The 24,143-nt window shown below is 38.7% G+C and overlaps 1 protein-coding gene across 3 annotated transcripts; it reads right to left on the reverse strand.

The window, feature by feature from the left end:
* Positions 1-24,143, reverse strand: AZI2 (5-azacytidine induced 2). 3 transcript variants are annotated; one of them, XM_040547642.1, is made up of 8 exons: positions 23,966-24,143; positions 14,024-14,253; positions 12,750-12,875; positions 12,314-12,413; positions 10,664-10,812; positions 7,757-7,818; positions 4,163-4,278; positions 1-693 (listed from the first exon to the last, which is right to left on the reverse strand). In XM_040547642.1, the coding sequence occupies exons 2-8, from the start codon at positions 14,246-14,248 to the stop codon at positions 302-304; spliced, it is 1,170 nt and encodes a 389-aa protein (XP_040403576.1). In that variant the 5' UTR covers positions 14,249-14,253; positions 23,966-24,143; the 3' UTR covers positions 1-301. The 3 variants fall into 3 exon arrangements, with proteins under 3 accessions (XP_040403576.1, XP_040403578.1, XP_040403577.1); XM_040547644.1 differs by lacking the exon at positions 23,966-24,143 and adding an exon at positions 23,632-23,652; XM_040547643.1 differs by lacking the exon at positions 23,966-24,143 and adding an exon at positions 14,878-14,967.

Raw genomic sequence — 24,143 nt, forward strand, 5'->3', positions numbered from 1 at the left:
TGGATTATTTTGTTTTATTCCAAGAACTAACTTCTCACTGTAATCTTTTGGAAATGTATGCCATTTGCAAGACAAGATTATCTAGGCCCCGTGCTAGATTCATTCACAGTACGCCATCGCAGCTTTAACTTCTCCTGATGTACAGCAGAGGAAGACTAGGCTTTCTGTTTTGGAAATAGAATTAAAAACAAAACCAAAACCAAACACATTTCAACCCATTTGTTTACCTCTTTAAGAGTTCAAGCAGTAAGGTGCCTATTCAGAATCATTCTAAAACGCCTCAGTTCATTCTGAAAATTGCTTAGTTCTTGTGCAGACAGTTCTGATTACACTGATCCAGGTAATCTGCTGGACAGTTTAACAAAGTTGTTTTATTTTTCATTTCCCAAAACACATTCTCGTTAGGTTTTGGAGGACTTGGGAATACCCAGGAATTATCTTCCAGAGAACTCTTTCCATAAGAATGGTGTTCCTGGAACGTTTTACCATCAACTGGAATGGGTCTCTCATCTGTCCATGCTTGCAGAGTCACTCTTTCAGATGGGATTTTCCCATCTCTCAGCAGAGGGGGAGGTACAGCATTGCACAGTACTTGCTCATTTTGTGAGAGTTTTTTATAGACTACCCCAGACGTCAAGTTCAACTTCGAAACATTCTTCAAGTCAACACATTGTACTGGTGCAGAAGAGGCAGCTGGAAAAAGACAATAAAAAGATTTTTAAATAACAATAGGTTATTTGGTGCACTTTCCATATACTCCTAAATGTTCTATGGTATGGCAGGTATGTTAAATCCAATGTTTTCAAGCTACAGGTTTGCAAACAGTCTTTTACTTAGTAACTGCTTAACGCTGCTAACTGAACATACTAACTTCCTCGGATTTTGCAAGATGAACCAGAGATCCTCAAATCATCATGTCTGAAATATACCCAACTCCAAGGAAACCTCCCAGTCCCCACTTCAACACAGGTAAAATAATTTGAATAATCTGATTTTTTTTTTTTTGACAAGACTGGAATGAATACTGAAACAAAGGATTTCCATATGCTTGGAAAAATCGACCAGATTCAGAATATTGCCTAAGTAAGAACACACTTCTTCCTACTTTACTGATTCTTTTAACAAGGTGTGCTCTCAGGCTGCCAAGAACCTGAAAACTCTTACAGTCCATGAAGCAGGAGGAAATGCATATTACAGGGTCCCTGTGCTCCTGTATTGTCTGACTTCTGAAAGTAAAGCCACAGATCGCACTGTTCAGCCATCTGAAATCCCAGGTGAGTTTTAAACCATATTAGGAAGGGAAGGATTTTGAAACAGGATGGCATCTACCTGACATGAAAGAGCTGCAACTTCAATAGATACCAGAATAGACAGACAAATATATTCAGGTAATGTTTTTGTAGTGTTACTTTAATGGAGTAGATAAGTGATTCCTATAGTTAAATAAACTCATAAGTAGTTTTCTAGAATAGTTGTGAAGCTCACGTAGGAAGCGTAATTTGTAACTTCGGTTCTAGGGACAAAAAGAAGAGTCAGTATCTCAGACAAAGACTGCAACTGCAATTTGTCACTAAAAGAATGCTATCCAATTTGCAAATGTCAGCCAAAAGCGCTTTCCAGCAGCAGAGATACCATGTCTGAAAGATCCAAAATTGGATTTGGCCTCCTCATCCTGACAAGCATAAAAAGCCATTCAAGGTCTACAGACCCTTAGAAGTTTAAAGAAAATGTAATCCACTGTAACATACTTGAAATACTACTACCTTAGCATCAGAGTTAGGAGAACTGTAGTAATTAGTAATAATCTGTACACAAATAAACAGGTTTTACTCTCTGGAACGTTTACACTGAGTTATCTAACACCTTGGCAGTTTGAAGCAGCACACCTATATTCAGAATTGTGTGGCATTACAGCCCCACAAGTGAACAGGTGCTATAATTTACTTTCAATGATCCCTTAGGTTAGAACTAGTCAAACTCCAATGTCTGCAGTATTCATATTGAAGAGTAGCCTCAGCTACTCTTCAAGAAATAAGGCTTTTTTTTTTTTTTTTTTTCCAGTGGCAAAACAGTTCGTCCAGAGCTAAACAGAAAAAGCCAGGTAAGTTTGCCATGGTCAAGGCTTGTTCAACTATAGCAGCTATGCAAAGAGTACGAGAGCAATCCTTGACCTGTTTTGCTGGCTATCTTGAAGTAACTTCAGGTAAGAAGATCTCTCTACAGTGTCAATTGTTGAGATACCTGAAGTAGTTTATTTAACATATTTATTATAAGACAACTAATACTAGTCAGCAAAGCAGAAATTTGGTTTTCAATCTTAAATTCATTCATGTTCTACCTGCTAAAAGGTACTCTCCGAGACATTGGGCAAAAAGAGAAGGCTGGGCTTCACGTGATCTATTGAAAAGGCCTTTGAAAATATAACAAAAACTCATGAGCGGAAACATGTAGAAGTTAGTTGCCTCCTTACATAAGTGACAGCTAAGCAGAATCTGTGTGTTAACTGATACTGTTAACATCAAACACTCAGCAAGAAATACCATGTTCCACAGACTTCGCACGCCTTGAAAGATGATGAATAGTAATTAAAGAAAAGCCTCCTCCATCCCTGATACCATATACAAACTAGTTGCTGCTATAAAGAGTGAAGGAAAACAGCTAGTACTAAAACAACAGGAAGAGGAAGTTTTAAGTCAATTCTACTCCCATTTTATATAAGCCAGTATTTTTCTACCAATACTAACACAGATGTGTCTGCATTGCATTCAATGTGGCTAACAAGCAAGGTAAACAAGGAAATAAAAAATTCTAATTTCTACCGAAGCTGTCCACTCACATACTTCTGAAAATTTACTGAGAGGAACCTACAGAGCAAGATGCAAAATACCTTGTTTTTCCAATCAATCGAGATTGCCTTTTATTGTTGTGGATGTACACATGCATTAGCAACTGCAGAAATTCCGTTTGTTCACCAGGTAGAAGAGAAAGATCAGTACTTGTGTAGTGGCAAGACAGGTAACTCCGGGTTAAAAATAAAACCAGAAAGATACTACACAATTACATCAAACCCTGGCAGACTTGAGGGTTAAAAACTCATTCAGTTCTTCGTTTCTCCACTGAAGTTATTTGACAAATGTGTCTTAGAACTGAAGGAACACAAGCTTACCTGGTAACAATACGATCAAGTCTAGAATGAATGTTAATAATTTATCAGCCAAGTACCAGAGAATGATCATTAATCACTGCCGGCCACAGACAAAGCCAGTCATTGACCTGGAGGTAAATCCTATCCTTAGGTCACTGAGCCCATCAAAGCTGTTTAGAAACAAAATATCTTGATCTTGTAGTAGATAGGGACATCCAAGACTGTCACTCCTACACCAAGTTCAGTTTCTTTGACCACCACCTCCTGCATTCTGAACACAGTAAATACCACAGCTCAAGTGAGCAGAAAACAAAGGAAATAAACACCAAGATAAACAGACTGATTAGGTCTGGTCCCACCATAATAAGAACCTTCTTGTAAAGCAGTTGGATCAAGAGAAGCATACATACAAAATATAGAAAAACATCTGATGAACTGCTAACAGAAAATATTCTCCCCTAAATTGCTTGCAAGGTAGCAGCAGAAATAAAGCAGCTTTGCAACATCAGTCAGCAAATGTCATCTTACATAGCACTATGCTAGAAAATGCAATTTTTCTGAACGCTGATGTAAAATATACAGCCATAAGGGAATTAAAGTTAATTCTAAAATGCTGAAAATTAATACTTTATATATTCTATACAGGGAAAATAGGACTTGCATTTGAAAAGATTTTTTTTTTTTTAATATGAAGTAGTTGTGGTAAAAGGTCAAATGCGAGTAAACTTAACACCTCAGCCTTGTGCACATAAGCAACACTTGACTGAGAAAAAAGCCACAAGGGGAACAGAATACAGTACTGAAGAAAAAACACATCAGCAACACCTTTATGTGTGAAGTTGACCAGTATAAGACAGAAGCAGAAAATGGGTAGGCTGGAACCATAATATAACCTAGCTTATCAACTTCAATTGATGAGATTCTGATAAGATATGATAGCTAGTTTCTTTTTAAAATGGTGCAGCTTGGATCTACAATTTGTGTTTGTAAGGTCTGTTACTGCAAACACTGACTTACCTTTCTTGGTCGGTGTTGAGTTCGTTTTCAGTTTTCGTAGAACCTCAGCTTGCACTTCAGTCACTAGCTGCAAATTAGACATTTCTCTCTTCAGATCCCAATATGCTTGTTGCACACTTTCAAAATAAAAATTAAAAAAATCCAAGTTAAATACTTGCCACCTCTAAAGCACTCCCATGCCTACTAACGTTTCCAAGGCTTAATAAGCATTAACTGTTAATAAATTGTTTTCACCTGACATACACTGACAATTTTACTAGAGTACCATAATTCAAAATGAGCTGAGCAGTACTAATAACTACCTTAAACTGAACAGCTTTTCTATATTACAATCTTTGTAAGTTGCATACATATATATATTATACATTAAAATACGAAAGTCTTATATTAACATACTAGATAATACTAATAATTTCAAGTTGCCTAAATGGAAAGAAATCTGAAGCTTACTCTCCAATATCATTATTTATCTTCCCATAAAATTAGTAGTCTCAAGGGAGTATTTTCTTAAAAGACATTAAATGAACACTAAATTGCAAGCAAGGTAGACTATTATCATTGAATGGCTTTTGATAAATGACCCCACACACCATCATATGTTATGATCCTAGTCACATTAATTGATCACGATCTTAAATACTGTACTTAAATACAAATCGATATTTGGGTCTTTACACCATTCATTCTGCTACAGTGAATTCAGACTAGATTCTAGAAGTCCAGAGCACACATACGCACACAGGGCAAAATAATTCAGCACAGTGTTTCATATTCGAGTCATCTAATTTAAATTAATATACTGCCTTATCAGAAACGGTTAAAATAAGAAGACCCAATTCATTCTCTGATAAGACAGCATAATTTGAGAAACGTATTTATCAACAACAGCACTGTGCCAATGCTGAAGTTTCAGATAATTAGCTAGTGAGAAAACGAAGAACAAAAATCAGAAAAGTTAGCAGCTTTGTATTTGAAGTTCTGCTTCTGTCATCTTTACCTGTAAAATTCACTTGACTCTGAACTTTTAATTGTAAAGTTTTCATCTACTTAAGTTGATGTTGCAACCATCCTTTATTTATTTTTTAAAAAGTCTCAAAAATAAGATTAAACAAACTTTGGTTACATTAAAACAGAACAGTCCAATATTTACACACAGAAGTCGTGAATATAGGAACAGCTCAGTGTCTGTCCCCATCTATCCACCACTGATTTCCTACAAAGGCCGAGAGAGCTGGAATTGTTCAGCCTGGAGAAAAGAAGGCTCCATGGAGACCTTATAGCAGCCTTCCAGTACCTAAAGGGGGCTTTTAAGAAAGGTAGAGAGAGACTCTTTACCAGGGAGCATAGCGATTGGACAAGAGGGTATATTGGCAAGAGGGTAGATTTAGGTTAGATATTTGGAATAAATTCTTTACTCTGAGGGTGGTGAGGCACTGGCACAGGCTGCCCAGAGAAGCTGTGGATGCCCCATCCCAGGAGGTGTTCAAGGCCAGGCTGGATGGGGCTTTGGGCAACCTGGTCTGGTGGGAGGTGTCCCTGCCCATGGCAGGGGGTTGGAACGAGGTCATCTTTAAGGTCCCTTCCAACCCAAACCATTCCACAATTCTGTGATTCAGAAAGAATTTTGTAACATGAGTTTAGCTCCATTAAAAGGATCTTGCAAAGGGATGCAGGTACCAAAATTCCCCTTAAATCACACAACATATTTTAATTGTTTTTGTGGATACTAGTCTAGAATCCCACTGCAAAGCCCAATTTTCAAGGAAGTTTCAACGAAAAACCAAGGATTTCATGTACTTGGATGTTTACCCTATATTGCCTTCTAACTTGTAACATAAACCTTGCATATAAGAACTTATTTTTCCCCTTATATTTCTGTGTTCTGCACAGTTTACATTCTGTATGCAAAAACGAAGCATTTTTAGCCACAAATACACCTCATATTTTTCTTCTAATACAGAACTATATTTAATCAATCGATCAGTTTTTTTTTACTATTCTAATTACTACAGTAAGAACAAGCAGAACATATGATCTGTACATCTGTCTGAAACATTTACAATATTTTATTTTGCCATCTGTCCCCATCCTGAAAAGCACAATCAGAATATAATCACTTTACAAAAAAAAAAAACATTACGTGAGAAGATTTTAGAATCACTACAGCTTAATCTGCAGCAAAGTAGATTTGCAAAACAAAAAAATTTAAAGTCAGATTTGCAGGCTGCTGACAAATGTTAAATAATTCCTTTCCAAAAACTTAACTAATTGCAAATGCCCTTGGCTTTCATAAATAGCAGGATTGCTTGCTACAATGAATGTTTCACATAGCAGTTTTCAAGCGTTCCCGTCATCCCCACACACAGATTTTTGGATGGACTGACGTATTCCAAATGCATCACACGCTCATTATGTGTATCATGTTACACTAAACACTACACTGTACATATGTTAATTCTGATGGCTGCTGCCTGAACACGACTTCTTGAAAGAAATTTGCTCTGGAAGATCAAACAGAGCTGTTTTACCTTGAGATAACACCTTTTTTCAGGCGTGTAAGACTGACTACGAAGCTCCAGCAGAAACCACAAGAAAAGTGTGAGCTAGCTATCCAGTCAAGATGAAAGGTGAAAGTATAATTTGTTTATAGCGTCTACAATGTTATCATCATTATATCAGAGAACATATGAAAGAAATGTCTGTAGGGTTCTTTCAGTGACTGATTTCCTTTCCCATCTCTTCAACAGCCAAGTAAGCAAAAAGATACTGCTCTCAACAACAACCTGTCATTATGAAGGAGCACTCTACCCTCTTGTGGAAAATTGTGGAAGTGCATGAATTGGCATAACCATGCATAAGAGATGCAGGTATTTCATTTCTGCAAGACAAAACATTTGGGAACTTTATGCAAAAGAACAATTCATGAATGCATGAAAGACTTAAGGGATATATCTGCTATCTAATATGGTACACATACTGAACACGGGATAATATAGGACACTACCAAAAGCACAATTATTCATTATTTGAATGGCTGTAAAATAATGAACAATGCTTTCTGCTCCACTAAAACTTTTAAAGAAAATAATTTCTTTTTGCATAGGTCACATGTCCGTGCCTCGATATTTAAAAAAAATCCTTTAATGTCTTCTAATAGAAATATTATTATACTGCACTAAGTAAACGTATATTCCAACACTAAGCAAGAGATTAGAAGCCACCAGCCAAACACAGAAACCTCCTCGTATGCAAAACAAAGAAATTCCTATAGCTGAGATGAGACTTGGAAGTTCATCTACCACCTCCAAGTCAACATATTATTAAATAGTTGATTTTTAGGTCCAAGATAATTTCATTTTCTTTACAATCTTAAAATGTAAATACTTTCTTATCATTCTGGGCTTCAGACATCATTCTGTCTTCATAGACAAAGGGAAAGAGACGATGACTTCGCTAAATGAGTGCCCGGATTTAAAAGTAGATTATGTAGTTTGAAATAACACATTTGAGCAGGCTGCAAGAATATCTACACCCTCAAATAACTGTCCCTCAGTAAAGTAAGTATAAAACATGAAAGCCACTTGATTTTCATACCTCTGAATGCCTTGCCTTTGGAGGTGGTCTCCATTTAATGGGTTTTTATCTTGAGCCTGGTCCTGCATAACAGAGTGAGGGGAAGAAAGAAAATGAAGAGGTGAGTCCAAACCGATCTGAAAATACTGCAATGAATTCTCATTCATATTCCTTCTCTTCACGTTCCCTTCCTACTACCTTCCTCTAGACAAAGTTATAATGAATTTGATACCAGTTACTGTGGCTTCATGAAGGCCTACTGAAATGTCAAGCAACTTGTCAGTATAATGTACGTATGGCATCAACTACAATGCAAAACCTGAGTAAGATTACCCATATAGGAAAAAATATATACATACCTGCCTAAGATATAAAACATCTGAAAATGTTTATGAATTTAGAAAATAAACAGGGAAGCAGCATCTGGTTTTGAAACAATATTGACCTGTTAGATTAATTACCCATTAATCATATTTCTCTGTATTTCACCTGAGAATTTCCTCTCCTAAGACTTTCTTACCACCACCCAGAGATTCAATTTCACTATTTAAAAAACTCAGTTGCAGTATATTACTCTACATTTGAAAACTTCTACTTTTTTACTTCCTGTGTTAAGCAGTTACCAGGATCAAGGAGAAATTACATTAAAAAAAGGTCAATCGTTCCTTCTATTTGTTCTTTACAACAAAAGCTGCTGGCATAAGCATTAAATAGTGTCATGTTTGGTATCTCTTAGAAAAACTATTTTAGTCTTTTTTCTAGCAACATTCATTCTCACACTGAAGTCTGCAATCTTCAATTATTTCTATAAAACCACCTAAAGACATCAAAACTGCATAGAAGTTTAAGTATGCCTTCAGAATTTACAAGCTATTGAAAATATCTACAATAATTCTAGATTTAAGAGAAAACAACAACCAACAGTAATGAAAGTTAACAAAACACCTTGCCTGCCTTCCAGGTAATGTGCTTTATCCCCACCTAGTGGAACAAACGCAGAATAAACCTGACACAAGACGGTTGACATGTAAGCACATCCACATAAGCTAGGAGAGTGGCTGCAGCAACCCTGTAGGGACCCATTCAGGGCTAAGAACCGAATGCTCCAACTATGTGTGCTTTGAGGGAGGCAGGAGAGAAGGACATTACTTGAGGCTAGCTCTAGTCTGGTCTCTGAATGCCCAGAAGAGGTTGGGGTGCATCTTAGTTTCATCCAAAAGGAACCCAATTCCCATAGTTCAGACTGCTCCGTAATACGAGGCACAGTAGGCACTGATGATTAGATTTGCTTCAAAAAGTACATTTCTGTAGCAACGTAAATGTGCTCATAACAAAAAGAGCCAAAGAAACATTCCCAAATTAAAACAAATCCTATCTGTAGGCAGGATGATGGCCATGCAAGAATTATATTTCAGAGTTTTATGTACCCTGAATATTGACTTAAATACTACATGAATCAAACTTTCATAATCAAAATTATTAATGACCGGAGAACCTAACATAGTCTACCTCTTGAAACTATCACATTTAAATGTTTTCAATGTTTTGTGTAACTTCAATATGACTGTAGAGTGAGTCCTAGAGATTGCCACTGTACCCTTCTATCTAAGGTAAGATGTAAAGTGGTAAACATTCACTTTTTTTTTTTTAATAATCTACTTTAATGTATTTTATTACTGTTAAGATAGCTCAATATTCCTTTTTGAGGTCCTAACCATATCTCTGTTATACCATGAGTTCCTCAAAACAGACACCTGATTTAGAAACAGCAGGTAAGGGCATCAAAAGAGGCATGGCAAGACTCTGTAAACCTATATTTCTTCCTAAGTCCTAATGAGAAATGTACTGAAGTGGCCATATTCTTTCTGCTGCATTTTCTCCAAACAATCCTTCTTCCACAGCCATTCCCTCCTCTCCCTCTGTAGCTCCTTTTCACTGTCCCCAAGATCTACAGGAGTAAACAAGGGGAGAGAAAGCAGATACTGATACTTTGAACTGTATTTGCCCGTTCTGTCTCAGATCTCCCTTTCATTTTCTTAACCAAACTACCAATTCCACCCTACTAATTCCTGCTTTCTCATCCTAAATTCATCATCCAATTTCAGGCTTCACAGATCTCTGCTCAATCTCTGAGTGAATAGTTAGGGATAAGACTGAGACTGACTGAACAGTTGTACTGGTTCCCTCAACACCCTCTTTATCTACTTGCACAACTAGTTCCATTCTCTTTTACTACCTTACATTTTCATGTTCTTTCTATTCCCAACATTCTTCTTCTCCCACTATGATAGTCTCTTCTAGCCTCGGCCATTCAAATCCTACTGTCTTCTCCTCTTGTTGTTTCAGCTGTTTCCTGTGGATACCTCAAGGTAAGGTCCCAAATACTGGTTCCAGTTCTCACCAGTATCCTAGCTCAGCCCAGGATGCGTCTTGTTACAAAAAAAAAAAAAAAAAAAAAAAAAACACAAAACAAAACAAACTGCTTTTCTGACAGGCTTCATGCCACTATGCTAAAGTGTTAGAACTCCTTAAACAAAGTTCATAATCTTTTAACACAAGCATTCCATTGTTGCTTAAAAAAAAAAAGACCATGTTTGGCTCAAACTTTCAAAAAAGTTCAGCCTGATACAAATACCAACATAAGCCACTTTGATCGGAATGGTGACTTTAAAGAAACAGTAAAGCTTTATTTTCTGTTGTTCTGTTGGTAACATCTGGGTAATCTCACCTATGTACGTGCACTATTTCCAGAAGTAAGCCAGCCTATGGCAATATTTAAGGTTAATTTTACTAAGATGTTCATCTTGCAACCAATTACTTTTTGTATCCATTTCTTCACCCTTTATTTTGCTTGGACAAGGGATTTAAAATAATGTTCTAACAAAGTCAAATCTATTAATACAAAAAAATCCTTAAAAATGAAGGTACCTTCTGCTTAGATTTTTGCAATTCCTTTCTGAGACTACTGCACTCTTGCTTGAGGTCTTCTAGATCCTGTTCCAGACTATGCACTTTCAGGTCACTGTTCAGCTTCTCTATTTCCCAGCTGGACTGATTACAATTCAGATTTCTCATAACTGTAAAAAAGACAAGACAATCAGATTTCAGTCCCCGTTCAAGAAATATAACTCCTATAATACATACAGTTTCACCTCAAGCAGTCTCCGCTCTACAGAAACTTTATTCTGTACTTTCTGAATAAACTGCAGCCCATGGTAACAGAAACAGTAACAATGGTCAAGTTGTAGGCAGAGGAATAATCCATTTTTTTGAGTTTAAAGTAGAGTCCTCCTTTCCAGAACTGCACTGGATATTTTAAGTAACAAAAAGAGGAAATAACATTAAAAAACCACTGGAAATACAAAAATCAGTTAATAGCAAAAACCCATAGCATATTACTGACTTGCACACTTCATACACACTTTGAAAACATGAGCCGTTTCCCCTCAGGTTTGTATCATTGCACAGTTGAACTTTTTTTTTCCCCCCCAAGTTTGTACATCAAGAAGTTCCAAGCAGAAAAACAAAAGAAAAAGACTTCGGTAACTTCTAGACTTTTTCATTAGACAGAAAAAAGAAAAAATATATCATGTGATCACTATTAAGAAGCAACCTAATCTCATCAGCTGTAGGAGGCTAGTTAGAGGACAAGAAGAAGAATGAGACAGGAAAAAACTCCCCAGTCTTCAACGACATGGTGCACTCACTTCCAGATTTAATGATTTATACAAGCTTAAGCTACACTCATGTTTCTTAAACAAGGCACTCAGAGCCCACTTAGGAATAAAATTGATTACCCAACAAGGCTTCAAATCATCACATTTTCAAAGCTCTCTTTATAAACTCTGCACTCCGTATCTCCTTAAACCATTACGTCCTCAACAATTGCTATTATAACACGTAGTTTGCTCCTCTAGGTTTAAAAACATTGTGTGATGGAAATACCACATCACATGCTTCAGGCTCTCTTGGAAAGTAATGCAATTCAAGCATAGCATTGCTTATACGAACCTTTCAAATGACTGCGTTTGTACAGAATCTGAAGTCCAGTCCACAGGTTTAAACATACAAACAGCATTTTCTTGTAAAAGTACAAAAATAAAGATCTTATTTCCCCATGTTTTATTTCACATACCCGTATTTTTTTTCCTGTCACATCCCAACAGCAAGACAAAGCACTATACCAGATAATCTACAGGTGTCAGAAGAAGTCGTATCGACTGTGTGGTATTCGATACTTGAACTAGTAGGTCCCTGCCCTACTCTGATGAAAAGCTGGTGAGGTCTAGAGATGTATATTGCTTGCCTATTAAAACTGTGAAGTTGTGCACATTTCTCAAGTGATTAAAATAAACTGCAATGGAAGAACACAACTGCCTCAGATCTTTATCATGGAGCTCCTTGCCTCTGATAATATAACATGCCTATCATCATAGACAAAACAAACTCAAAGTACTCACTACAGTACTCACCTCTCTTACCTAGCCGCTATATACAATTAAAACTCTTAATGCCCTGAGTTCATCATATAACCACTAAAAGTAGTCAGCACGTATTAAGATGTAACCAAATGCATACCTTGTTGAGTTTCCACTTCAGTTTTTAGTTGCAAAAGCTCTACTTCTTTAGACTGCAGCTGTTCATTCAAGGCTTTCAAGGATTCTGCAGTTTCTTTTGTCTATTTTCCAAGAGAGAAGAAAAAATAAAAACCTTGTGAAAATTTTCTTCTATCACATCTTACTAGTCTTTTTTTCTAAATACAATTCATTTTTTTCTAAATACTAGGAAAATACTGCTTTGATTTTTTTTTAAACCATTAGCCTACCCCTATAAGAAAATTAAGATACTTAAAACTATTGTCATTCCTACATAAAGTATCACCATGTACTTAGAAAACCTAAAGGAGTGATAAAACAAATACCTCAGATCCTCAGCAAGTAAAAATTCATTCTACAATAAACTAACTATAGCGTACTTACATAAAGTGTTTACGTCATTGCTTTAAAAGACCTACTATTTTATCCAGTTTGCTTTTCAGATTATCTCGGTCGATGCAGGCCTCCCGATAGGCTTGGTATGCCTTATTTACTTGTTCACGGCCAACTGAACTGCGTTCTTCTTCCAGTCGGGAGCCAAGCAGCTGCAAGTTAGAGACAAGAAAAGACATGAGAAATACGTTCTGTATCTTATAGTGAGTAACTTTTCTTTTTTTCTTTTAAGTTTTGAAAAAAGCTAATGAAATACATTGATATGGACCAAAATTTTACAGAAGTACGACAAAGGCCATCTATGAATTCTGGAATCTCTAACCGTACTTAGTCCTTGCTAGCCTTCGGCTATGAATATTTAAAAAAAAACAACACATCCACGAGTCATGATTACTTACACTAACAACTCCTTAAACAAATTTTTTAATTTTTTCCAAGTTCTAGAGATGGAAAAACTCCAAGTTCTACTTTCTGGAAAAAGAGGTTTAAGCATACGAAGACATAACATACAGAAAATTTTGAGCAAACTAAACATTTATAGTGACTCATAACATGAATACCGTATTTTTTCCCCTGGTGTATTCCTATGAGAAAAGCCAAAGCAGAATTATTTTAAAAATACCTCTATTAACTTCCAGGTCACCACTGTCTCATTGCCTGCTAAGGCAAAAAACAAGCAGGGGGGAATAAGCACTACCAATGAGATTGCTCCCTTCTTTCTTACAGAGTAAAAGCATATTTGGTAAGACAGCAAGAAGCCTTACAGACCTCAAATTACAACTGTTCACATAGAAAGTTCTTGTTTTGACTAAGTACCACACTATGTTTTCGTTCTTTTTATTCTTCACACTTGCTATAAAAGAATTGAGACATTTGAAAGCATTCAGTGTACGTAATGCAGATTCGTGACAGATTTGTAAGTATTTTCTTAAAAATTAAGACCTGTACAAAAAGAATACAAAAATCAAAGCACTAACTGAATATAGCTACTACGAATATCTCCTATTCTAGGTATTAATTTGAAAGAAAGTATGAGAAATCTTATTTTTATGGCTTGCTATCTCTGCCCTTTGCTTTTGTATTGATCTTCAAAGTATGTGTATTACTTATTAAAAGTTTTGTCCTTTACATTTCTCCCCCACCCCCCCAAAAAAGTTTTTATTTCCAAATAGAGGCATTCAGATAGAACATAAGCCTTACCAAACTTCCTGACTTTCCATGCACTTTGAAATTTACAACTTCTAAAAGGTAACAACCCATGTGTTTCTGGGTGAAGTCGGTAAGTTAACTTCTTTCTTACCTTCTCCTCTAAAATTCTCACTCTTTTCTTTAAAACGGAGTTCTCCTTCTCTGTCTCCTTTAGCCGCTTCTTGATGTCTTCATATGCGGTGACAAGGGCAAAGTGGGAGGCAACAGACTCATCTCCACTGTAAGCTGAAACAGGAATCTCCCCATCTCTCTTATGACTGTTGTCTGCTTTCTCATGGTTTAAAATGCAGATGTCATCCTCTATCAGCTCCTCCATGTCAACTGTTCAAAAAGATAGATGCGAGTCAAATTTTTGCAAAGACAAGTTCATCAAGAGTCTCAAGTCTGAAAACCTTCCAAAGTAACACTGGAGGATGTTTCTGCTTAAGTATGACAGCAAGACTGAATATCTGGGAAATATCTTTATCTTGCAGAAAACCTTGAAACCCATCTTACATTTAAGATATGCGTGTTAGGAAAAAAAAAGATGTTACTTAATATTATTATTTTGAGTATGCATCAGATTTCTGAGCCCCCAATTTCTTTTTTATTAAGGTTTAACACCATCCTATAACCTTTGGCTGGTATGAAATATTTAAACTTGACAGACACATCTCACTAGGGTTTTTTCAATTCTGCACTGAACTATAAGAGAGATTACAGTTGTGAGAAAGTGACTAACTACAACGTTTCCTGAGCACAAGCACACCAAAAGAAAGGCATTTAATTTGATTCATTCTTGAATGCAAATATTTCTACATCTCCCAAACTTTTAAATGGAACCTTAACACTAGGTTTAATCCTTAAAAAGCCTACGCTGTTAGCTACTCTCTAGTCACAGTAGAAAACATCCTGCCAAACAACTAGTCACTCTTAACTGCAGATAAGATGCAAACGAAAACATACTTCACAACATGATCTGTCTCAACATGCATGTAGAAAACCGACAATAATCTGACCGTAAGAAGAGTATCACCATCACTAGGCAAATCCACCTGAATGACAAATGCAAAGTAATGATTGCATTCAGCTTTCATTGCAACACATTGTTTAGGTTGAGCAAAATACCCAACAAGAAGCTAGTGCATTTTCTTATCGTGCTCTCCATTATCTTTTCCGTAACTCCAGGCCTTAAACAAGAAGCCCCAACAGCATTTTCCTTCACATGACTAGTTATCACAAGTTCTGGGTCACTCACGTGGATTTAGTTATGAAGATCAAGATTCCTTGTCTTTATGTGCAATACTAACATACAGTATTTGAAAACATTTCCCCCACCCTCAAACTACTGATGTTACTAGTAACAAAAATAATCTTCCTCCCCCCGCCTCCAATCCTCCTGTTCCTGATGATTAGATAGCAAACCAACAGAAACACTAGAGTGAAAGAAATGAATGTAATGAAGACAGCTTGTATTGAACGAAAAAGTTTTTTCAATGGAGAACTCACCTGATCAGCAGAACTCTGCAGGACAGACGTGGACCACTGGGCGGGGAAAAACCCACACCCACAACTGCTGCCTCTGCGGTATATTTGCTACTTCAGTTACTAGACTTCCTTCTTAGACTAGGATATTTGTTCAGCAATACTAAGAGGTAAAGGGATCAACTGCCTTCGACCTTTCATCTATGTGGTCAAATTCACTCTGCTGTTTCTAGCGATGGAAAAGCTGCGTGGACTGCAGCTTTATGAAGAGCTCTATAGCCCAGACACAGCTGAACAACGGTGCTGTTATCACATTTGTCTCAAGTTGCTCCAAGCCAGACAGACAACATGATAAAAGCTGTGACAGCTTGTTTATACTAAATAGGCAGCGATGGAGTCGCAGCAGTAAGAAAACTATGCACAAATCAAGGCTGAAATTCCCCCAATGGTTATCCTTCAGGAAGTAAACAGATGCACTGTACACTGTATTACATATTCTAGATTAAAAAAAAAAGCTTCCCTTGCCTGTCATTCCACCTCATGCTTACATAGAAAGACCCTTGCAAAGAAAGTTTGCTTCCTTCTCCTGGTAAGGATTTTAATGCTCCACGTACAAGGTGACATTGACCAAAAGCACTGTCATTCAAACGGCATTACCTGATCGAAGGAATCGCTTACTGCCTTTATAACCTCCCAGAAGAGGAAGGCCTTCCAAATAAGGACTCCATATGCACAAATATTTTTATAAATTTGACTACACCCTTAACCTGCACCCACTAAGAGGACTAGTTACACTTCCTGGATTTTACACAACAGCTGTCAGCTAGCCTACGGTGTTACTGAACTCTGGACTTCTGATACTGTTCTCTAAAGCAGCACATAAGGATGCTATTTACAACGCAAACAATCAGCCTCCACGTAATTCAGAAGGGCTTTTAATATATGTTTTTCTACATTTCAATGCACAAGTTTAACACTTCAGGCAGCTCTGGTACATGCTTTTTGAGTAATCTTACTGCACACCAAGAGAAGGCAAATAGCCTACCAAACAAGAGCCTGCTTCTCCTGAGAGACAGGTGCCCTACCTCAGACAGTTCTCTGCACATCCCCTGAAAGAAGAGATCTGATGATGACACATTTTGGAGGGGACAGTGGCAACAGAGAGTGTGCATGCTTAAATGCAGAAAGGGGGATATTCAGAAAGACCAGTCAGATTTTTTAATTGCTGGCTTCAATCAATAAAAGGAAATTCTTATCATGAAACATGCTTCTCTCGACTGGAATCTCAACAGCTTCAGCCAAGAATGAAAACTCACCAGGATATTCACATTGTATGTACTTCAATAGAGAGTATGAAAAATAAAAGTGAAATACCAATAACATCCACGTGCTGTATTTTACTGCTACAGCCACACAGAAGTGCAGTCGTTCCAGCTTTACAAGAAACACAGTTCAAGCCACCACTGCAGCCAGGCCCAACATGAAAACAAAACTGAGACTTTGGACTGATGTCGCTTGCAAGGAAATAGATGGTTACATAAATGCCACCGAACACCAATTTACTCAGAATTTCAGAGCATCACATGGAGGAAAAAAAATAATAAAATTTTTACATTACTGCAAATTCGGCATAACATCACTTAAAGGAAGCTACAGCGCAGATATTTCATAAAAACCATAGGCTTCTGATATTTGGAGATTTTCCCCCTGCCTCTAAAAGGAGATTTCTGGTTTTGGAAAGAGCACTGCTCTCAAAACTGAAAGCATCTATTCCTCATAGAATAAACAAACCATTCAGACTGCTAAGAGATTTCATCATGCTATCGCCAGTCATAATCTGAAAGGAAGTCTTCACCTATTTCACTCTAAACAGCTCCCCATTTTTCTCATAATAATGCTCTCTACCGTCTAGTTTTATAAAACTGCAAAAATTGCACCAAATTTATAGAAGCAAGAAATAAAGAAAAATGTATTTATCAAATCTAAGGTATGAATTGATACAACATAATTTTAATAATTAACTTTATAGGTAAAGATCACCGTTGTCTGTGCTTACTAAATATTCCTTATTACACGTTTCAAAAGGTTTCAAATCTCATAACCCATGCAACTATATAACACAAATGTCTAAGGAAAAAAGGTGCTATGACTTCTCTGCTGGATGACTCAACGATGACCCAAAGGTAAGTTACAATACACACATCACCAACTGCAGGATACTTTATACCGGCACAGGGAAGAACTTGCAACAGAAAATTAGAGAGGCATTGCTGAATTTATTTAAATAAAACAACACAACCTAAAAAAAAGGAAAAAGTCAGAAAAGTGCATCTCTATGCTGCAAAAACCTTTCTGAATTATTAAAAAAAAAAACAACCACAAAACAAAACAAAACCACCATCAAACCCAAAGTAATTTCTCCTGCACCTGCTAAGCTGGTATTAAAAGGCCAATAGGAGATGTAAGCTCATACAAGAATAAAACCTGGCTGTTAAACAGTAAGATCAGCAGTTCTATAAAGGTTACTGTGAAACATAGTTTACCCAGATCTTTGCTGTGTTGTCAGGAAAAAATATAAAAAAAAAGAGATAGCACGCTCACAAATACTTTTCTTCACAGGAAGCTTTGTTAAGATATTTAAACAATGGAGAGAAACCCTTAAAAGACAAGACTTCAAAAAAACGGGATTGTGTCTCTAAGAAATCCCTGACAACAGCTGCAGCTTTCAATTCTACTGTTTAAGGATAGGAATCACAATTTAGTTTCTCCACCGTTATATTACGTCATTTAAAAAAATCAGAACCGCAAAGGGCAATCAAAGTGCCCTCTGAGACAATACGTGTATTAGGTTATTCCACAAGTCAGGACTCTTCAAATCCAGCACAAGGGCTTGCCGAGTCCAGCCACAGACCTGCCTGTCTTTTACTCCAGTTCGCTTCCCCAGCTGGGAGCTGCACATGTGCTCGGCTGCAAATGCCACACAGCCGTCACTCTAAAAGCACCTGGGTGAACATGGATCTCTGATAACCAGTTAACATGAAAGATTTCCCACTAAAACATTTAAACTAATATACAGACAAGTTATTAATGTTTCAAAATAGAATTAGTGTCCATCTCAGCCTACCGAAAGCAAGTTTACAATCCCAGTTGCCGCACATCCCATCATAAGGAAGGTCTGTGACAAAGAGGCACGTTACATTTATAATATTTTTAGAATGAACTGCACATTAAACGGCCTATTAAAAAGGGCTCTAATCTTTATTTCCCCAAATAAAAACATTAAATGAATACCAGTATCAGCACTTGTATGAAAAAAGTCATGTTCTCCAAAAGGAAACATAGGATAGGATGTAGCAGTAAGTTCTAGCAGAAGTAATTATGTCCTCTGCTTACAAGCATATGAATTCGAATAGATGGCGCACAAGCTTTCTTTCACGTACTGTAGAAAAGAATGGTTTCCAGAAATCACTTCTGTTGTTCATTGACGCCTAATGCAAGTTATAGAACAGCTTTAGGATTTAATATATTAAATATAATGCTTGGCAGAACCACAGCTTTTCTCTTCAGAGAGCTTTACAAATATTAGTCATTAACACCATGGGAGGTGGTTAAATATAAAACACATTTTACATATGAGGAACACAGTTTAAATGAATTCCAGGATACAAAGGCTCTAATAGCAAACAGACTCCTGCACAAACAGACTTCTGTAGTTTGAAACCCTAATCTTTCACTTGGATCAGCAGGAAAGACGGTAAAAGCAGGATTACATGAAATTCTTCACAGTATAAAGCAGATTCCCATTTTGACCCTTCTTGTGCTCTTAGAGAGAACAGAACGGTTTTTGAAATATTTCCAAATGTCAAATGCAAATCACTTCAAGATGGTGTTTTCCTGATTTTTTTTTCCCTAGGCTACTGAGAGTCTGAACCATTTTACTTTGTTTACCTCTCAGACTCGAGGGGTTTGACTTCACAGTGGTAGTATGAACAGGCTCCCGGTGTTAGTACAAAGTACGATTTCTGTACTGGGTTACCTTGCCTTATGTAGAAGGGCATGTACATGCATGTAGGCATAAAATAAAACGTTAAATTCAACAAATATATTTGACCCACAGAAACGAGTATGTTGTCGCCCCCACTTTAATTTCAGGATAGTTCAGAGGTTAGAAAGATACTCCAGCACAGCAGCAAAAAATAATAAAAATAAATAAAATACAGAATTCCTGCAGCTAACATCAAAAACCCCACACAGCGCATGACACACGCTACTTAAGCAAGACATTCACTGTCCAAAGCATTTGTCATTTTGCATCTCTCAGATCTCAAGTTTTTTGTGATTCCAGCCCTCAATGGTCTGTTCTACAGAAACTTTCCTTTTTAAAAACAGATAGTGGCTTCCCTTTTAGAACAAAAACTCCGCCTACACACATCCCAGTCACTGTTAGCTTTGGCTACTGCTTGTCCTTCAGCAATGTCCACAACCCTTCCTAGGAATCGCTGCTTACAAGGACACAGCCCTGCAGTTTTAATATACTCACTGATCTTCAAAACAACATCAGCTAAATCAGAACTTCCAATTACTTTGTTTTGCTGCCTCCAGCGCTGCTAATCACTTTGTCCCTAATCACTTTCCCTGACATCCGTAAGAAAAGGAGAAGAAAGAGGCGTTGTAACCAATCAAATATTGTTCTCCAATATTTGAAGCCACTGTGTCATGTAATCCTGTTTATTAAACTATCGGATTTAATCCTGAAACTCATTAGAAGCAATAATGCCAAAAAAAAACACAGGAAGGAGCAATGTGTGTTCTGGCTGTTAGACCTTTCTAATATCAAACAAGTTTATTCAAAGGTTCCTGAGAGAACCATATGCTCTTGTGCTAACATTATCCGCTATTTTAATAGACGCTTCCCATTTCAAAGTGTTTATAAAGAACAACAACAACAACATTTAGGAAAACTAAGAGGGTTGCCTTCTTGTTGTTGTTTGGTTTATTTCTTTTTCTTTCTGAAACCAACATCTTTTGTAAAATATACAATAGGTCCTACCTCCTAGTTCTAAGTTTCCTCCCACTTAATTCAACTGCCATATTAAATCATGTTCAGTAAGTTCACAGGTTTAGCGACACGGTATTGTAAAAGCCTTGTGTAACTGCATTAACTGTTAATTCAACTAGAAACACCTCACCTGTTTCAGCTATTAAAAGACAAGTTAAACTGATTTGCGCTGATAGCCCATGGTCATCCTGTAACTCACGAACATTCAGGTTTACATCTCATCATTTCAAACAAACCCAATCATTTGAACACAAGTTTCTGTAAGCAGTTTGTAAGTGGATTCAACTTTCAACATTCAAGTTATTCATGTTTCACTCCCCTTCACAAACATCATTTCTTCTCCCCAAACGTGTTGTCAAAATTTAGGAGCATCTCCCATTTTGTATACTAAGAACACCACATACCTATTAATTACATGATTACACACGACTGCACAATTAGCTGACAGCAAGTTGAACGTGAGTCAGCAGCGTGCCCTGGCAGCCAAAAGGGCCAACTGTACCCTGGGTGCGTCAGGCACGGCACTGCCAGCTGGGCGAGGGAAGGGATCGTCCCACTCTGCTCTGCTCTGCTGCGGCCTCAGCTCGAGCACTGTGTGTGGTTTTGAGCACCACAGGATAAGAAGGACATAAAACTGTTAGAGAGCCTCCAAAGGAGGGCAACAAAGGTGGTGAAGGGTCTAGAGGGCAAGATATATGAGGGGCAGCTGAGGTCCCTTGGTTTGCTCAGCCCAGAGCAGAGCAGGCTGAGGGGAGGCCTCATGGTGGCCTGCAGCTCCCTCACGAGGGGAGCGGAGGGGCAGGCGCTGAGCTCTGCTCTCTGGGGACAGCGACAGGACCCGAGGGGACGGCATGGAGCTGGGACAGGGGAGGGTCAGGCTGGGTGTTAGGGAAAGGTTCTGCACCCAGAGGGTGGTCGGGCACTGCGACAGGCTCCTCAGGACAGTGGTCACGGCACTGAGCCTGCTGGAGTTCAAGGAGCATTTGGACAACGCTCTCAGACACATGGTCTAATTCTTGGCTGGTCTCGTGTGGAGCCAGGGGTTGGACTCCATGATGCTTGTGGGTCGCAACTCCAAATTTTCTGACACACGGTGTTTTTAACAAATCTAATTACAGTACAGCACCTAACAAAAACATAAGATGGGTTGATTCTGAATAAATCACCTTTGGATAGGGTCTCTAAACCCACCAGCGACTTTCAGCACGCTAGTTACTAGCCTGACTCTACTATTAGTTCCAACTTTGCCATTTTAAGAAATGCAATCTCGCTGCCACTCTGTTTTATTGAATATGGACCCCTTTATCTGGGCTTCCTCTGTTTAAAGAACACATAACAAAAGGCAAACCCCCACTGTGTTTTATCCCATTTCCCTCAGCCTTTTCATGCATTTTCAGCCTAAAGAAATCAGATACCAATAGCATGTACAGCAATAGGTCTGCACTTTTTCAAGTTATCATGGAATCATAGAATGGTTTGGGTTGGAAGGGACCTTAAAGATGACCTCGTTCCAACCCCCTGCCATGGGCAGGGACACCTCCCACCAGACCAGGTTGCCCAAAGCCGCATCCAGCCTGGCCCTGAATGCCTCCAGGGATGGGGCACCCACAGCTTCTCTGGGCAACCTGTGCCAATGCCTCATCACCCTCATAGTAAAGAATTTCTTCCTCATATCAGACCTAAACCAGACCCCTTTTAACTTAAAGCCATTACCATTTGTCCTATCCCTACACCCCCTGACAAAGAGTCCCTCCCCAGCTTTCCTGCAGGCCCCCTATAGGCACTGGAAGGCCCCTATAAGGCCTCTCCGCAGCCTTCTCTTCTCCAGGCTGAACAACCCCAACTCCCTCAGCCTGTCTTCACAGGAGAGGTTAGATTTCACTTTCCTAAACACCCATTCATCATTTAATGCTTTCCAGTCATAACGCTTCTACTAATACCATAAGAACAAATACTACCGGATTTGCAACTTCATATAACAGTTTTTCTAACACTGTGAGATGAATTTATTCTATTCTTCCACTCTTAGTATACTAATGCATTTGACCTGATCATTCTCACACTTTCCCTACCCTTTAATAATCATATGGAAAATAGAGACATGCTGAAAAACAAATAAGAATATTTGCTGAAATTCTGGCCAGCCTAAAATCTTATCTGATTTATTATCCATTTTTGCTGCACAAAGGTGTCACTTTATCCCCTTTTCTTAAGAACTCTCTAAAACGTTACCTAGCTTGAATCCTTGTCAATCATCACTTTATACTTTTCCCAACTCCACACTACAGCATACAAGGACTGAAAAAAAAGCAGTTTTAGGAAAAATGTGTTAATCCTTTTTTTTTTGGGGGGGGGAGGACAGGGTGTGCTTAAAACCCTCATAGAATCTGTTCTAGAGTTCACTGTAAGTGTTTTGTGTCTCTCCTGACCAAAACAATCAAAAGTTTTCTACATGTATCAGACTCAAGCTTTCCAATAAAAATAACTGACTTCACTCGCATATTAGTACATCAAAAATTGTGCTCAGATTACCCAAAAATGGGCTAATAGCTTCCTACCCAAATTACAGCAGGATCATATGATTAACATTTATTTCTATCATGAGTTCTTTTATTACTAACCGTTATTTGAGGAACTAAACGTAGTAGTAATTTAGATTTGTTTTGGTTTCTAAGCTAAAAATTCCAGGATACACATGCTGACAGATAACCGGTAATAAGAACTGTAGCAACATTTCATTAGACACTGACATCCAGGAAATTAAATGTTTCCCACAGTCAACAGTCAACTCTATCTCGGAAGAGCATCTGACCTTTGGAGCCCATGGCAGACTCGCCTGTTACGACAGTAATTCTTCCCTCACTCTGCTTTTTCAAGAGCTGGCTTCCAGTATGCTGATTTTACTGCATGCACAGTGTAAGGCAGAAAGGAAATTAGGGGATTCTCCGAGAAATGCAAAGCTCCCAAGACCACTCAGTGGCACAGTTCACAGCCCAAGCTGCTCACACTTGTAAGTTACTGGATGACTGATTTATTTAAGGACATTAAATTCCCTACCAGGTGAAACACAAGAATTTAAAAACGTAATTTCTGCGCAGTTTTCGGTATCAGCAGCATGACAGTACCGCAACACTCATCCCCACTTCCTTCTTCCCGTGCCACACGGCCTGCAACACCTGTATTCCAGCCGGCTCTCGCGTTTCATCCCGCTTCCGTTCCCAATCTCACACCAAAGCTCTCAGTTTGTTCATTTCCTTTGCCAGATTGCCCTCCACCAACGCACAAATTGCGGCTGTAAGATCTCACCCAGGCTGCTGGCCGCTGTTTGGCTCCCTTTATTGCCTGAGCCCTGCTCCTCAGCAGCACTTCAACCCGTGCTGCCCCTGGGGGCTGACCCCTCCCCCGGTCACACCCTGCACAGCAGAAGCCGGCCGAGCCCTGCCCCAAGCCCGTGCCCCCCGCCCCTGTACCCGCAGAGCCCCCATCGAGCGGCCGCTCCGCTGCACCGACCTCTGCGGGCCCGGCTCGGGCCTGGCGCCTCGCTAACGGGCGGTGGCCTCGGCGGCGGAGCGGTACCGGCCGTCGCGGTCCCCGCTCGGGCTCCCTTGGGCTCCCATCGCCCCGCCCGGCTCGGCCCGTCCCCGGCCCGGCCGTGATCCCGGCCCCGGCAGCCTCCGCCGCGCCGGGA

The sequence above is a fragment of the Cygnus olor genome, chromosome 2 (genome assembly GCF_009769625.2).
Source record: "Cygnus olor isolate bCygOlo1 chromosome 2, bCygOlo1.pri.v2, whole genome shotgun sequence".
NCBI classification, from domain to species: Eukaryota; Metazoa; Chordata; class Aves; order Anseriformes; family Anatidae; genus Cygnus; species Cygnus olor.

Coding starts and splice junctions, on each gene's coding strand:
- AZI2 (XM_040547642.1), bottom strand. CDS start 14,248: ATGGAGGAGCTGATAGAGGATGACATCTGCATTTTAAACCATGAGAAA. Junction 12,876..14,023: donor TGAGAATTTTAGAGGAGAAG/GTAAGAAAGAAG, acceptor TCTAACTTGCAG/CTGCTTGGCTCCCGACTGGA. Junction 694..4,162: donor CTCAACACCGACCAAGAAAG/GTAAGTCAGTGT, acceptor GTCTTTTTCCAG/CTGCCTCTTCTGCACCAGTA.